This window comes from Oncorhynchus masou, chromosome 16 (genome assembly GCF_036934945.1).
Source record: "Oncorhynchus masou masou isolate Uvic2021 chromosome 16, UVic_Omas_1.1, whole genome shotgun sequence".
NCBI classification, from domain to species: domain Eukaryota; kingdom Metazoa; phylum Chordata; class Actinopteri; order Salmoniformes; family Salmonidae; genus Oncorhynchus; species Oncorhynchus masou.
In genome coordinates, this window is record NC_088227.1 from 977,883 (window position 1) to 996,045 (window position 18,163).

The 18,163-nt window shown below is 41.9% G+C and overlaps 1 protein-coding gene across 4 annotated transcripts in view; it reads right to left on the minus strand.

Annotated features, from left to right (window-relative positions):
- negr1 (neuronal growth regulator 1) overlaps window positions 1-18,163 on the minus strand; it is a 360,903-nt gene that overhangs the window by 167,989 nt on the left and 174,751 nt on the right. For all 4 annotated transcript variants that reach the window (XM_064990536.1, XM_064990534.1, XM_064990535.1 and 1 more), the window contains exon 3: window positions 9,833-9,958. In XM_064990536.1, the coding sequence (XP_064846608.1) occupies window positions 9,833-9,958 (126 nt within the window). The remainder of the gene's footprint in view (window positions 1-9,832; window positions 9,959-18,163) is intronic.

Here is an 18,163-nt window from a genome sequence, read left to right on the forward strand (position 1 = left end):
TATTCTTGTTACTGTACAGGAAGCAAATGTACTTTACAGGAAGCATATTAAAGCCAAATTATATTTTCAAAATACCATACCATAGCTACACTTCAGTAAATGTAGTTAATGATTAGTCTGCATTTTTTGGGTTGGCAAGAGAAAGGGGTGGAAAAAAATAAGCAAACAAGAAAACATTTGGAGAAGGAACAGGAACTTGACAGTCAGTCAGGGCAATTTATCATTCTGTCAAACTCCACTGACTACTGCAGCACAGCTATCTACAGTACACACAATCTCACCAAAATGGCTGGAGAAAGCAAAGAAAAAGATGCCATGTTTATGATTTCACTTACTTGGTTTCTTGTCAATCATACCGCATCTTACCAAACACAAACTCTCTGGGTTTTAAAATCAATGTTATAAAAATGCAGAGGGGGTGAATACTTTCACAAGGCACTGTAATTAACAGAGAGTAGCAGCACTGTAAAAAAAAGGGGGGGGGGGTTAAATTAAAATAGACCGGGAAGCCATCAGATCACGCTTCACCATTTGGGGGTCCGAAGGATGCATCAGGGATTGGCGGATGCCAGGAGAACGCTACCTGCACCAATGCATAGTGCCAACTTTACAGTTTGGTGAAGGAGGAATAATGGTCTGGGGCTGTTTTTCATGGTTCAGGCTAGGTCCCTTAGTTCCAGTGAAGGGAAATCTTAACTCTTCAGCATACAATGACATTATACACAATTCTGTGCTTCCAACTCTCTGGCAACAGTTTGGGCAAGGCCCTTACCTGTTTCAGCATGACAATGCCCCCGTGCACAAAGCGAGGTCCATACAGAAATGGTTTGTGGAGATCAGTGTGGAAGAACTAGACTGGCCTGCACAGAGCCCTGACCTCAACCCCTTCAAAAACCTTTGAAATGAATTGGAACGCCGACTGCGAGTCAGGCCTAATCGCCAAACATCAGTGCCCGACCTCACTAATACCCGTGGCTGAATGAAAGCAAGTCCCCGCATCAATGTTCCAACATCTAGTGGAAAACCTTCCCAGAAGAGTGGAGGCTGTTATAGCAGCAAAGTGGGGACCAACTCCATATTAATGCCCATGATTTTAGAATTAGATTTTCAATGAGCATGTGTCTACATACTTCTGATCATGTAGTGTATTTCTGTGCACATCCAACACACTGAAAAGCATGCAGATGTAGACATTTGATTATACCATTACAACCCAGTCCATTGGAACAATTGCCATTACATAATAGCTGGTCCATATCTTCTATGCCAAATGGCCCCTTTTGAAGTCCTAGACTTCCCCTGTGATTACATTTAGTTCTTGGTTCTTTCATTTGACCAGAAAATAATTCCCCCCCAAGCAACATCAAAGTATGGATACTTCAAAGTAGAATAAGGGACTGCCACTTTGACTCCTCAGATGGGTCTTTTGATCAGCTTCTGAAAACCCCAATACAATAAGAGAAAATGCACCAGATAAGAGGATTTGCCTGCCATATGATTAATGTAGTCATCCTTACAGTTATCAGATAAGCACAGCATGGACTCATCCATTAATATGAAAATGAGGAGGGATTCAAAGTCAGTGTAATGGCAGGGGAACTGTTGCAGCACCACAGCTCTGTCAATTCATTTTTGAATGGGGCCTAAAAGTTTCAGCAGCTTAATGGTGTATGAAGGCATACACATACAAGCCAGGGGGATCAGCAGTAGTCCAAGTGATTACTTTTGGAGCTCTTGAAATCAACATCCAAGACAACAAATTGCATTAATGTGCTGAGACTCTGAATATTCATGCAGTGGTTATTAACCATTCATAATCTTCATCAAAACCAACCCTGTTTTTTATTATCCAAGCAATATTTGTGACATCATAAAAAGAAGAATACAACCATAAAGAGTGATCATACTTACTGTCAAATAAGGAAAATCAATCGAACCCAAATCATGTTCTTGTTTAGGTATTACCATTAAATTAAAGGTGAGGCACCACAGGCTAAAATGACAGTTTTGAAATTCAGGAGTATTTTGGTCATTTTAATATTAGTACTTCCAAAGGGTACAATAAAACATGTCAGCCTGATGTATCAAGCACCAGTCAAAAGTTTGGACACACCAACTCATTCCAGGATTTTTCTTTATTTTGACTATTTTCTACATTGTAGAATATTAGTGAAGACATCAAAACTATGAAGAAAAATATATGGAATCATGTCGTAAGCAAAAAAGTGTTAAACAAATCAAAATATATTTTATAATTTGAGATTCTTCAAAGTAGCCACCCTTTGCCTTGATGACAGCTTTGCACACTCTTGGTATTCTCTCAACCAGTGTCATGAGGTAGTCAACTGGAATGCATTTCAATTAACAAGTGTGCTTTGTTAAAATATAATTTGTGTAATTTCTTTCGTTAATGCGTTTGAGCCAATCAGTTGTGTTGTGACAAGGTAGGAGATTATACAGACGATAGTCCTATTTGGCAAGAACAGCTCAATGAGAAATAACGGTCCATCATTACTTTAAGATGTGAAAAAAGGTCAGTCAACCCGGAACATTTCAAGAACTTTGAAAGTTTCTTCAAGTGCAGTCGCAAAAGCCACCAAGCGCTATGATGAAACTGCCGCTCATGAGGACCACCACAGGGAAGGAAGACCCAGAGTTACCTCTGCTGCAGAGGATACATTCATTACACCATCCCATCTGGTTTTGCGCTTAGTGGTACTTTCATTTGTATTCAACAGGACAATGACCCAACACACCTCCAGGCTGTGCAAGGGCTATTTGACCAAGAAGGAGAGTGATGTAGTGCTGCATCAGAAGACCTGGCCTCCACAATCATCCTGACCTCAACCCAATTGAGATGGTTTGGGATAAGTTGGACCGCAGAGTGAAAGACGAGCAACCAACAAGTGCTCAGCATATGTGGGAACTCCTTCAACACTGTTGGAAAAGCATCCCAGGTGAAGCTGGTTGAGCGAATGCCTTGATGACAGCTTTGCACACTCTTGGCAAAGGGGGCTACTTTTGAAGAATCTAAAATCTAAAATCTATTTTGATTTGTTTAACACTTTTTTTCATTTGTGTTATTTCATAGTGTTGTTGTCTTCACGATTATTCTACAATGTAGAAATTAGTAGATATAAAGAAAACACATTAAATGAGCAGGTGTGTCCAAACTTGTGACTGGTCCTGTATATTATTTGTATTTATTTAAACTTTATTTTGAAAGAGAAGTCACCATAGGGACTAGAGTCTCTTTTACAGATGAGCCCTGCATACAGTGGGGCAAATAGTATTTAGTCAGCCACCAATTGTGCAAGTTGTCCCACTTAAAAAGATGAGAGAGGCCTGTAATTTTCACCATAGGTACACTTCAACCATGACAGACAAAATGAGAAAAAAAAAATCCAGAAAATCACATTGTAAGATTTTTAATGACTTTATTTGCAAATTATGGTGGAAAATAAGTATTTGGTCAATAACAAAAGTTTATCTCAATACTTTGTTATATACCCTTTGTTGGCAATGACAGAGGTCAAATGTTTTCTGTAAGTCTTCACAAGGTTTTCACACACTGTTGCTGGTATTTTGGCCCATTCCTCCATGCAGATCTCCTCTAGAGCAGTGATGTTTTGGGGCTGTTGCTGGGCAACACGGACTTTCAACTCCCTCCAAAGATTTTCTATGGGGTTGAGATCTGGAGACTGGCTAGGCCACTCCAGGACCTTGAAATGCTTCTTACGAAGCCACTCCTTCGTTGCCCGGGCGGTGTGTTTGGGATCATTGTCATGCTAAAAGACCCAGCCACGTTTCATCTTCAATCTTCAATTTTGGTTTCATCTGACCATATGACATTCTCCCAATCTTATTCTGGATCATCCAAATGCTCTCTAGCAAACTTCAGACGGGCCTGGACATGTACTGGCTTAAGCATGGGGACACGTCTGGCACTGCAGGATTTGAGTCCCTGGCGGCGTAGTGTGTTACTGATGGTAGGCTTTGTTACTTTGGTCCCAGCTCTCTGCAGGTCATTCACTAGGTCCCCCCATGTGGTTCTGTGATTTTTGCTCACTGTTCTTGTGATCATTTTGACTCCACGGGGTGAGATCTTGCGTGGAGCCCCAGATCGAGGGAGATAATCAGTGGTCTTGTCTTCCATGTCCTAATAATTGCTCCCACAGTTGATTTCTTCAAACCAAGCTGCTTACCAATTGCAGATTCAGTCTTCCCAGCCTGGTGCAGGTCTACAATTTTGTTTCTGGTGTCCTTTGACAGCTCTTTGGTCTTGACCATAGTGGAGTTTGGAGTGTGACTGTTTGAGGTTGTGGACAGGTGTCTTTTATACTGATAACAAGTTCAAACAGGTGCCATTAATACAGATAATGAGTGGAGGACAGAGGAGCCTCTTAAAGAATAAGTTACAGGTCTGTGAGAGCCAGAAATCTAGCTTGTTTGTAGGTGACGAAATACTTATTTTCCATCATAATTTGCAAATACATTTATTAAAAATCCTACAATGTGATTTTCTAGATTTTTTTTCTCATTTTGTCTGTCATAGTTGAAGTGTAACTATGATGAGAATTACAGGCCTCTCTCATCTTTTTAAGTGGGAGAACTTGCACAATTGGGGGCTGACTAAATACGTTTTTGCCCCACTGTATATACAATATACACAATTACAAAACATTAAGAAAAAAGACACATTTATCAACAGAGGTCTCTGATCATTATTCTGAACTGACCAAGGGGGACCAGAACATCTAATCTCAGAGAGCTCTTGAAATTGTTCCATATGTAGAGGGTGGTCATCAAAACGTCATGAATTGTAACCATATTCAAATGAACAGGAATCCATCATTTCAAATCTGACTACATGTAATCATACAGTGCCTTCAGAAAGTATTCACACCCTTTGACTTTGTCCACATTTTGCTGTTACAGCCTGAATTTAATTATACTTTGGATGGTGTATAAATACACAGTCACTGTAAAGATACAGGTGTCGTTCCTAACTCAGTTGATGGAGAGGAAGGAAACTGCTTAGGGAAATCACTATGGGGCCAATGGTGACTTTAAAATATTTCCAGAGTTTAATGGCTATGACTGCAATAAATGTGGCAAAGAAATGTATTTTATGTCCTGAATACAAAGTGTTATGTTTGGGGCAAATCCAACACATCACTGAGTACCATTCCACATATTTTCAAGCATAATGGTGTCTCCAACATGTTATGGATATGCTTGTAATTGTTAAGCTCTGGGAAGTTTTTTAGGATAAAAGAGAAACGGAATGGAGCCAAGCACAGCCAAAATCCTAGTGGAATTGTTGATATGTTGGGGTTAGGGTTAGGGTTAGGCTTAGGGGTTGGGGTTAGGGGTTGGGGTTAGGGTTAGGGTTAGGCTTAGGGGTTGGGGTTAGGGGTTAGGGTTTAGGGTTGGGGTTGGGGTTAGGGTTAGGGTTAGCCCTAACCCTGAAACCAAAATAGTTAGGCTGACATCATCCAGTTTCCAGAAAAATAGATTTGGGGTATATGCAAATATGTGCATATTTAATGAGTGTTGCCTCATTTGCATATTTTAACACAATATTTCAGAGAAGTTGTAGCTAGACCAGGTCTTTCTAATCGACCTGGCCGGGGTATCCAGGAAGGATATTGATCTCATCCCGTCAGTAGAGGATGCCTAGAATTGTTTTTTAAATGCCTTCCTAACCATCTTAAATAAACATGCCCCAATCAAGAAATTTAGAACCAGGAACAGATATAGCCCTTGGTTCTCCCCAGACCTGACTGCACTTAACCAACACAAAAACATCCTATGGCGTTCTGCATTAGCATCGAACAGCCCCCGTGATATGCAGCTGTTCAGGGAAGCTAGAAACCATTATACACAGGCAGTTAGAAAAGCCAAGGCTAGCTTTTTCAAGCAGAAATTTGCTTCCTGCAACACTAACTCGAAAAAGTTCTGGGACACTGTAAAGTCCATGGAGAATAAGAACACCTCCTCCCAGCTGCCCACTGCACTGAAGATAGGAAACACTGTCACCACTGATAAATCCACCATAATTGAGAATTTCAATAAGCATTTTTCTACGGCAGGCCATGCTTTCCACCTGGCTACTCCTACCCCGGTCAACAGCACTGCACCCCTCACAGCAACTCGCCCAAGCCTTCCCCATTTCTTCTTCTCCCAAATCCGTTCAGATGATGTTCTGAATGAGCTGCAAAATCTGGACCCCTACAAATCAGCCGGGTTAGACAATCTGGACCCTTTCTTTCTAAAATGATCTGCCAAAATTGTTGCCGTCCCTATTACTAGCCTGTTCAACCTCTCTTTCGTGTTGTCTGAGATTCCCAAAGATTGGAAAGCAGCTGCGATCATCCCCCTCTTCAAAGGGGAGGACACTCTTGACCCAAACTGCTACAGACCTATATCTATCCTACCATGCCTTTCTAAGGTCTTCGAAAGCCAAGTCAACAAACAGATTACCGACCATTTCGAATCTCACCGTACCTTCTCTGCTATGCAATCTGGTTTCAGAGCTGGTCATGGATGCACCTCAGCCACACTCAAGGTCCTAAAGATATCTTAACCGCCATCGATAAGAAACATTACTGTACAGCCGTATTCATTGATCTGGTCAAGGCTTTCGACTCTGTCAATCACCACATCCTCATTGGCAGACTCAACAGCCTTGGTTTCTCAAATGATTGCCTCGCCTGGTTCACCAACTACTTCTATGATAGAGTTCAGTGTGTCAAATCGGAGGGTCTGCTGTCCGGACCTCTGGCAGTCTCTATGGGGGTGCCACAGGGTTCAATTCTTGGACCGACTCTCTTCTCTGTATACATCAATGAGGTCTTGCTGCTGGTGAGTCTCTGATCCACCTCTACGCAGACGACACCATTCTGTATACTTCTGGCCCTTCTTTGAACACTGTGTTAACAACCCTCCAGGCAAGCTTCAATGCCATACAACTCTCCTTCCGTGGCCTCCAATTGCTCTTAAATACAAGTAAAACAAAATTTATGCTCTTCAACCGATCGCTACCTGCACCTACCCGCCTTTCCAACATCACTACTCTGGAAGGCTCTGACTTAGAATATGTGGACAACTACAAATACTTAGGTGTCTGGTTAGACTGTAAACTCTCCTTCCAGACCCATATCAAACATCTCCAATCCAAAGTTAAATCTAGAATTGGCTTCCTATTTCGCAAAAAAGCATCCTTCAGTCATGCTGCCAAACATACCCTTGTAAAACTGACCATCCTACCAATCCTCGACTTTGGCGATGTCATTTACAAAATATCCTCCAATACCCTACTCAACAAATTGGATGCAGTCTATCACAGTGCAATCCGTTTTGTCACCAAAGCCCCATATACTACCCACCATTGCGACCTGTACGCTCTCGTTGGCTGGCCCTCGCTTCATACTCGTCGCCAAACCCACTGGCTCCATGTCATCTACAAGACCCTGCTAGGTAAAGTCCCCCCTTATCTCAGCTCGCTGGTTACCATAGCATCTACCGCCTGTAGCACACGCTCCAGCAGGTATATCTCTCTAGTCACCCCCAAAACCAATTATTTCTTTGGCCGCCTCTCCTTCCAGTTCTCTGCTGCCAATGACTGGAACGAACTACAAAAATCTCTGAAACTGGAAACACTTATCTCCCTCACTAGCTTTAAGCACCAACTGTCAGAGCAGCACACATATTACTGGGAACAGCAGACTGGTATAGGGATTGATTGAATATGTCCGTAAACACACCAGCCAGCTGGTCTGCGCATGCTCTGAGGGCGCGGCTGAGGATGCCGTCTGGGCCTGCAGCCTTGCGAGGGTTAACACGTTTAAATGTTTTACTCACCTCGGCAGCAGTGAAGGAGAGACCGCATGTTTCCGTTGCAGGCCGTGTCAGTGGCACTGTATTGTCCTCAAAGCGGGCAAAAAAGTTATTAGTCTGCCTGGGAGCAAGACATCCTGGTCCGTGACTGGGCTGGATTTCTTCCTGTAGTCCGTGATTGACTGTAGACCCTGCCACATGCCTGTGTCTGAGCCGTTGAATTGAGATTCTACTTTGTCTCTGTACTGACGCTTAGCTTGTTTGATAGCCTTGCAGAGGGAATAGCTGCACTGTTTGTACTCGGTCATGTTACCAGACACCTTGCCCTGATTAAAAGCAGTGGTTCGCTCTTTCAGTTTCACGCGAATGCTGCCATCAATCCACGGTTTCTGGTTAGGAAATGTTTTAATCGTTGCTATGGGAACGACATCTTCAACGCACGTTCTAATGAACTCGCACACCGAATCAGCGTATTCGGTAATGTTGTTATCTGACGTAATACGAAACATGTCCCAGTCCACAAGATGGAAGCAGTCTTGGAGTGTGGAGTCAGCTTGGTCGGACCAGCGTTGGACAGACCTCAGCGTGGGAGCTTCTTATTTAGTTGTCTGTAGGCAGGTATCAGCAAAATGGAGTCGTGGTCAGCTTTTCCGAAAGGGGGGCGGGGCAGGGCCTTATATGCGTCGCGGAAGTTAGAGTAACAGTGATCCAAGGTTTTTCCACCCCTGGTTGCGCAATCGATATGCTGATAAAATTTAGGGAGTCTTGTTTTCAGATTAGTCTTGTTAAAATCCCCAGCAACAATGAATGCAGCCTCCGGATAAATGGTTTCCAGTTTGCAAAGAGTTAAATAAAGTTCGTTCAGAGCCATCGATGTGTCTGCTTGGGGGGGGATATATACGGCTGTGATTATAATCTAAGAGAATTCTCTTGAATTCTCTTACTGCACCTGTACATAGCCCACATATAATTTAGCCCAACCAACTACCTCTTTCCCTACTGTATTTAATTAATTTATTTATTTTGCTCCTTTGCACCACATTATTTGTATTTCTACTTTGCACATTCTTCCATTGCAAATCTACCATTCCAGTGTTTTACTTGCTATATTTTATTTACTTTGCCACCATGGCCTTTTTTTGCCTTTACCTCCCTTATCTAACCTCATTTGCTCACATCGTATATAGACTTGTTTATACCTTATTATTGACTGTATGCTTGTTTTACTCCATGTGTAACTCTGTGTCGTAGTATGTGTCAAACTGCTTTGCTTTATCTTGGCCAGGTCGCAATTGTAAATGAGAACGTGTTCTCAACTTGCCTACCTGGTTAAATAAAGGTGAAATAAAAATAAAAATAAATAATACAAAAACGTATTATATTGCTGTCTATATTCAACTAGTAAAGTTAATTGTGATATGATTAAGGGGGGGGGGGGAATTTGTCTATTAGATTTGTCTATTAGTGTCACGCCCTGACCTGAGTTTTCTTTGTTTTCTTTATATATTTTGGTTAGGTCAGGGTGTGAAGAGGGTGGTATGCGTGTTTTTTTTTTTTTGGGGGTGTTTGAGCTGTCCAGGGGTTTTGTAGATTTATGGGGTTGTTTCCATCTAGGTGTTTATGTAGGTCTATGGTTGCCTAGATTGGTTCTCAATTAGAGGCAGGTGTTTATCATTGTCTCTGATTGGGAACCATATTTAGGCAGTCATCTTCTTTGGGTATTTCGTGGGTTATTGTCTATCTTCTGTTGCATGTTATCAAATTGTTTACATAGCAGTCACGGTCGTCGTAATCGTTTTGGTGTTCTTCATTCAATAAAGAAGAATGGATTCACACCACGCTGCGCTTTGGTCCCCTCCATACGACGATCGTGACAATTAGGGTGTGGTGCCTTAAATTACCTTCAACAAACCATAAACAACAGTGCACAAAGCCATTCCTGTCCATTAGTGTCAGGTATGTGAGAGTGTTTCCTGTAAAGTGAACTCACCTAATGGGGTTATGTGTCTCCAGGAGATGGTGGGATCTGGTTTCCCACTGGCTGTGCAGATGAGTGAAACGTTGCTGCCCTCGTTTACCGTGATGTCAGAGGAAATGTCATAGATCTTGGGGGGAACTGCAAAGCAAAAGAAACATAAAAGAAACGAGATTACCATTTTGAATCTTTGACCCACAGTGCACCCTCCCACTCACTTCTTTGCGATGGAACAGTCATCACAAAAGTGTAAAAAATAACATTGAAACTGATATACACAGGGTTGGAGGAGTAACGGATTACGTGGAATCCGTTACGTTGCCAGCAAAAATATTGTAATCAGATTACAGATACTTTTGAAAAACTAGATGACAATTTAGAGGATTACTTTTAAAATCAGAAAATGTTTGCGAAAAAAAATCATTGACGCTTCTCTTTTCTCAATGACATTCAAATCAGCATTTAAAAAAGGTTCAAGGTTAAGTTGTGTTTGAAGGATCACGGGAAAGAGCAGGAATAGGCTTTTGTAGGCTACAGTCCAAGCTATGTCTTCTAATGGTGTGACTGCTGTCAGCATCCAAACATTATCCAATTTGAATAAACGCTTGGAGGTAAGGTTGACAGCAGTGGTGTAGCCTACGGCGGTACGAATATCACTTATCATTGATATCTACATAGCAGATATCATTTAGCTATTTGCGCCTCATGGATTGTGGTTGTTGTGTATGGCTGTTCACAAATCTAAATGTGTATTTGAACCCAATAATAGTTCAATTTAAGAAGTTTAAGCTGTGTATCAATCAAGTTTTTGAAACCAGTGAGAAGCTAGTGGACAACAACTCATTCCAGGGTTTGAAATAACACTGTATAGCCTCAACCTGGTTAAAACAATATGTTGATATCATGGATGGTCAGTCCTTGCATCCATAGCTCTGTCTATTCATCTGAGAGTGGTTACATTTCTCCAGGCCCCTCCCTCAGCTTTTTACCAAACCAGAGGCGAGGCACCATTTTGTTATTGTTTCATCTGTGAATTTGCCCATTAAACAGCTGCATATTATCAAGATCACCAACAAAAATGTAAACAATAGGCCTATAGCAAATGCAACACATGGCATTTATTTTTCACATGTATATAGCAATTTTCAGTAGTGCTCAAAGCATGCCATTCCATGAGCGCAGCATTTATTTTTAAATTTGAATCAATGATCCCAATTAGTCCTCCATGACAACAAAATCATAATCAAAATAGTAGGGCTGACTAATACGTCCTTAGTTTTGGGGTTATGCTCAGGTGAAATAATTTGGCTCATCTATACTTCCATATTTACTCTAGAAGATCAAGGGGTATAACATTTACTGTAATGACTGGAATTCTGATAGACTTTTTGTAATGTAAAGATATAATTTAATCGTAATTGTATTATATGTAGTAGAAAGCGATGGGTTAGAAGAAGCCTACATAACCAACCCATAAAGTAAAATGTAATATCCATATATGGCCAGCTATATAAACCTCAACATTGATTTATCCTGCAATAGATGTCATTCAATTGGTAACATACATGTGTCTTCTTCTAATGACTCTTAAGGAGAAAGTAATCTATAAGAAACTGAATGTAATCAGATGACATTACTGATTTTGGGTAATCCCAAAAGTTACATTACTGATTACAATTTTGGACAGATAACTATTAACTGTAACAGATTACATTCAGAAAGTAATCTACCCAACCCTGGATATACAGTAATACTTTGATGAACTGTATTCAGGTGTCTATTGCACTATACTGTAATGTATGTGGCAATGTGATATAATTGTAGACGAATCACAGTTATTGAGTTCACTTTGCTCAGATTCATAGAATCAATTTGAAAAAGTTACCGGGAAATGTCTGAAGTTGTCCTCTGGTGATAATAGGTCATCAACAGAAGTGACATCACCTCCCATCATTATGGATAAGTTTATGGGCATTGGAATTCTTTGAGAGCTTTTTCAAATACACTTCAATATTTAATTTAACCTGTGAGATATGTATCGCTTAGAAAGCTTTTCCACACTCCCAGTGTTTGATGTCAGTCATCTAAGGATTCCCAAAATTGTTTGAACGCATGATCTGTCTATTCTACTTAATGTTGGTTGAAAAAAAAATCCCCTTCCTCGTAAGACCCAACTCCAACCCTGAGTCAAATCAGCAGTGCCAGCTGGACATCACTAGTGACAGAACACAGGCCATCGTGATAGATGGGGTTCAGTCTGAATTTCTTAAAGGTGTACCACATGGGTCGATATTGGGACCTGTTCTCTACACTATTTATATAAACATTGGTCAATCTGTTAAAAACTATAAACTTAATCTACACTAAATGACCAAAAAAATGTGGACACCTGCTTGTCGAACAACTCATTCCAAAATCATGGGCATTAATTAATATGGAGTTGGTCAACCTTTGCTGCTATAATAGCTTCCACTCTTCTGGGAAGGCTTCCACCAGATGTTGGAACATTTCTGCGGGGACTTGCTTCCATTCAGACATGAGCATTAGGGAGGTCGGCACTGATGTTGGGTGGTTAGACTTGACTCGCAGTTGGCATTTCATTTTATCCCAAAGTTGTTTGATGGGATTAAGGTGAGGGCTCTGTGCAGGCCAGTGAAATTCTTCCACACCGATCTCGACAAACCATTTCTGTGTGGACCTCACTTTGTGCACGGGGGCATTGTCATGCTGAAACAGGAGAGGGCCTTCCACAAAGTCGGAAGCACGGAATTGTCTAGAATGTCATTGTATGGTGTAGTGTTAAGATTTCCCTTCAATGGAACTAAGCGGCCTAGCCCGAACCATAACTTTACAGTTGGCACTATGCATTCAGGCAGGAACCTCCTCCTGGCATCCGCCAAACCCAGATTAGTCTATCGGATGGTGAAGCATGGTGATCTTAGGCTTGTGTGTGGCTGCTCGGCCATGAAAATCCATTTCATTAAGTTTCTGACTAACAGTTATTGTGCTGACGTTACTTCCGGTGGCAGTTTGGAACTGGGTAGTGAGGACAGATGATTTTTACACACTATGCGCTTCAGGACTCCACAGTCCCGTTCTGTGATCTTGTGTGGCCGTAGTTGCTCCTAGACCATTCTACTTCACAAAAACAACCCTTAAAATTGACCGGGGAAGCTCTAGCAGGGCGAACTGACTTGTTGGAAAGATGGCATCCTATGACAGTGCCACTATCAAAGTCACTGAGATCTTCAGCAAGGCCATTATACTGCCAATGTTTGTCTATGAATATTGAATGGCTGTGTGCTCGATTTTATACACCTGTCAGCAAAGTGTGTGGCTGAAATAGCCAAATCCACTCATTTGAAGGGGTGTCCACATACTTTTGTATATATAGTGTATATGGTGATGATACCATTACGTATGCCTTAACTGTTGATCTGGCTGTGTCAAAACTACAGTCAGATTTTATAGCTATTTAGCAGTCTTATGGCATGGGGGTAGGTGTCTGAGAGCCTGTTGGTCCAAGAGCTGATGCTCCGGTATCATTTGCCTTGGTCTTACTGATGTTGAGGGAGAGGTTGTTGTCCTGGCACCATACTGCTAATTCTCTGACCTCATCCCTGTAGGCCGACTCGTCGCCTACGACCATTGTGTCGTCAGCAAACTTGATGATGTTGGAGTCGTGCTCAGAGTACAGGAGGGGACAAGGAGTACAGGAGGGAACTAAGCACAAACCCCTTTAAACAAGGTCGCAGGGTCAGATTACAAGGACACATACTCAGAGCACGCACTGCCCAGCTGGCAAGTGTCTTCACTAACATTTTCAACCTCTCCCTGACCCCGTCTGCAATACCTACATGTTTCAAACAGACCACCATAGTCCCTATACTCAAGAACGCCAAGGTAACATGTATAAATAATCACTCCGATCTGTAACCATGAAATGCTTTGGCTCACATCATCCCATACACTATGGATCCACCATAATTTGCTTACTGCCCCAACAGGACCACAGATAACGCATCTCTATTGCATTAAACACACTGCCCTTTCCCACTTGGACAAAAGCAACACCTACACTACGTAAGAATGATGTTCATTGACTACAGATCAGCCTTCGACACCATAGTCCCCTCCAAGCTCATCACGAAGGTCAGGGCCCTGGGAGTGAGCACCTCACTCTTTTCAGTCTGCTGAGTGGGAAAAGGTGTTGTTGTGCCCTCTTCACAACTTTATTGGTGTGCTTGGACCATGATAGTTTCTTGGTGATGTGGACACCAATGAACTTGAAACTCTCTACCAGCTCCAATTCAGTCTCATCAATGTTAATGGAGGCCTGTTCGGCCTTCCTTTTCTTACAGTCCATGATCAGCTCCTTTGTCTTGCTCACAATGAGAGAGAGGTTGTTTTCCTGGCACCACACCGCCAGTTCTCTGACCTCCTCCCTATAGGCTGCCTCATCGTTGTTGGTGATCAGGTGAACACTGTTGTGTTGTCAGCAAACGTAATGATAGTATTGGAGTCGTGCTTAGCCTCACAGTTGTGGATGAACAAGGAGTACATGAGAGGACTAAGCACGCACCCGAGAGGCCCCAGTGTTGAAGATCAGCATGGAAGATGCGTTGTTGCCTACCCTTACCACCTGGGGGCGGCATGTCAGGAAGTCCAGGATCCAGTTGGAGAGGGACGTGTTTAGTCCCAGGGTCCTTAGCTTAGTGATGAGCTTGTGGGCATTATGGTGTTGAAAGTTGAGCTGTTGTCAATTAACAGCATTCTCACATAGGTGTTCCTTTTGTCCAGGTGGGAAAGGGCAGTGTGGAGTGCGATTGAGATTGTGGCATCTGTGGATCTGTTGGGGCGGTATGCGAATTGGAGTGGGTTTAGTGTTTCTGGCATGATGGTGTTGATGTGAGCCATGGCGAGCCTTTCAACGCAATTCATGGCTACCGACATGATTGCTACGGTAATGATTTAGGCAGGTTACCTTCTCTATCTTGGGCACAAAGACTATGGTGGTATGTTTGAAATATGTAGGCATTATAGACTTGGCCAGGGAGAGGTAGAACATGTCAGTGAAGACACTTGCCATTTGGTTCGCACATGCTTTGAGTACACATTCTGGTAATCCGTCAGGCCCTGCGGCTTTGTGAATTTTGACCTGTTTGAAGGTCTTGCTCACATCGGCTACGGAGAGCGTGATTACACAGTACTCTGGAAAGGCTGTTGCTCTCATGCATGCTTCAGTTTTTCTTGCCTCAAAGTGAGTATTAGAGTCATTTAGCTTGTCTGGTAGGCTCACGTCACTGGACAGCTCACTGCCGGGATTCCCTTTGTAGTCCATAATAGTTTTCAAGCCCTGCTACATTCAAAGAGTGTCAGACCCGGCATAGTAGGATTCAATCTTAGTCCTGTATGGCCATAATGACCATTGTTATGCTTGCAGGAAAAAGGGGGAGGATTGCAAGCCAAAGAACACCATACTAACCGTGAAGCACAGGTGATGGCAGCATCATGTTGTGGGGGTGCTTTGCTGCAGGAGGGACTGGTGCACTTCACAAAATAGATGACATCATGAGGAATGGAAAATTATGTGGATATATTGAAGCAAAATTTCAAGATATCACTCAGGAAGTTAAAGCTTGGTCGAAAATGGGCCTTCCAAATGGACAATGACCCCAAGCATACTTCCAAAGTTGTGGCAAAATGGCTTAAGGACTACAAAGTCAAGCTATTGGAGTGGCCATCACAAAGCCCTGACCTCCATGCAATAAAACAATTGTGGGCAGAACTGAAAAAGCCTGGTTCAGTTACACCAGCTCTGTCAGGAGGAATGGGCCAAAATTCATCCAACTTATTGTGGGAAGCTTGTGGAAGGCTACCCTAAACATTTGACACAAGTTAAACAATTTCATGACAATGCTACCAAATACAAATTGAGCATTTGTAAATTTCTGACCCACTGGGAATGTGATGAAAGAAATAAAAACTGAAAGTCATTGTCTATTATTATTCTGACATTTCACATTCTTGAAATAAAGTGGTGATCCTAACTGACCTAAGACAGGGAATTTTTACGAGAAAAACTTGGTTTAAATGTACCCCTCTGTTTAAATCCCCCGTGATGTTACAAAAAAAAATGGTACATCTAGAGTAACTGTTTAAAAATACAATTCAGGTCACTGTTGGAATCAGCTAAACTTTGATCATTGAGGTAGTAAATGAATGATAAGAAATGACAGAGACTGGGTGTTTTGTTAGAAGTGAATGGTTCTCTGAAGAAGACAGAATGCTTTGGAATGTGTTTGATGGAGGAGAGAAGAGTGATGTGTTGATATAGGGAAGACAGATGGACATCTGTGGATTAGGTGAGGAGTGAGGTCAGTTCCCCTTAAGGGAGTAATCAGGGTTGGTATTTGGTTACCTTCTTTCCTGTGGAGCCATAAACTGTAAGGAGGAGTGTCTTAAAGCTTCTCTAGTGTCCATGAGTTATTTACTCTGAGAAATAAGAACCTAACAATACTGATTAAGTGCCACATAAAAAAACAATATCATATACAGTGCCTTGCAAATGTATTCGGCCCCCTTGAACTTTGCGACCTTTTGCCACATTTCAGGCTTCAAACATAAAGATATAAAACTGTATTTTTTGTGAAGAATCAACAACAAGTGGGACACAATCATGAAGTGGAACGAAAATTATTCAGCCCCTTTACTTTCAGTGCAGCAAACTCTCTCCAGAAGTTCAGTGAGGATCTCTGAATGATCCAATGTTGACCTAAATGACTAATGATGATAAATACAATCCACCTGTGTGTAATCAAGTCTCCGTATAAATGCACCTGCACTGTGATAGTCTCAGAGGTCCGTTAAAAGCGCAGAGAGCATCATGAAGAACAAGGAACACGCCAGGCATGTCCGAGATACTGTTGTGAAGAAGTTTAAAGCCGGATTTGGATACAAAAATATTTCCCAAGCTTTAAACATCCCAAGGAGCACTGTGCAAGCGATAATATTGAAATGGAAGGAGTATCAGACCACTGCAAATCTACCAAGACCTGGCCGTCCATCTAAACTTTCAGCTCATACAAGGAGAAGACTGATCAGAGATGCAGCCAAGAGGCCCATGATCTCTCTGGATGAACTGCAGAGATCTACAGCTGAGGTGGGAGACTCTGTCCATAGGACAACAATCAGTCGTATATTGCACAAATCTGGCCTTTATGGAAGAGTGGCAAGAAGAAAGCCATTTCTTAAAGATATCCATAAAAAGTGTTGTTTAAAGTTTGCCACAAGCCACCTGGGAGACACATCAAACATGTGGAAGAAGGTGCTCTGGTCAGATGAAACCAAAATTGAACTTTTTGGCAACAATGCAAAACGTTATGTTTGGCGTAAAAGCAACACAGCTCATCACCCAGACCACACCATCCCCACTGTCAAACATGGTGGTGGCAGCATCATGGTTTGGGCCTGCTTTTCTTCAGCAGGGACAGGGAAGATGGTTAAAATTGATGGGAAGATGGATGGAGCCAAATACAGGACCATTCTGGAAGAAAACCTGATGGAGTCTGCAAAAGACCTGAGACTGGGACGGAGATTTGTCTTCCAACAAGACAATGATCCAAAACATAAAGCAAAATATACAATGGAATGGTTCAAAAATAAACATATCCAGGTGTTAGAATGGCCAAGTCAAAGTCCAGACCTGAATCCAATCGAGAATCTGTGGAAAGAACTGAAAACTGCTGTTCACAAATGCTCTCCATCCAACCTCACTGAGCTCGAGCTGTTTTGCAAGGAGGAATGGGAAAAAATGTCAGTCTCTCGATGTGCAAAACTGATAGAGACATACCCCAAGCGACTTACAGCTGTAATCGCAGCAAAAGGTGGCGCTACAAAGTATTAACTTAAGGGGGCTGAATAATTTTGCACGCCCAATTTTTCAGTTTTTGATTTGTTAAAAAAGTTTGAAATATCCAATAAATGTCGTTCCACTTCATGATTGTGTCCCACTTGTTGTTGATTCTTCACAAAAAAATACAGTTTTATATCTTTATGTTTGAAGCCTGAAATGTGGCAAAAGGTTTGAAAGTTCATGGGGGCCGAATACTTTCGCAAGGCACTGTATATCATATATCTAATATCATATATAGCTCTGCTAAGTTTTTTTTTAACCTTTATTCAAATAATGTGTAATTCGAGCCCTGAATGCTGATTGTCTGAAAGCCGTGGTATATCAGGTTACCACGGGTATGAAACTTTTTACTGTTCCAATTACATTGGTAACCAGGTTATAATAAAAATAAATCACCTTGGGGTCTGTGGTATATGGCCAGTAAACCACGG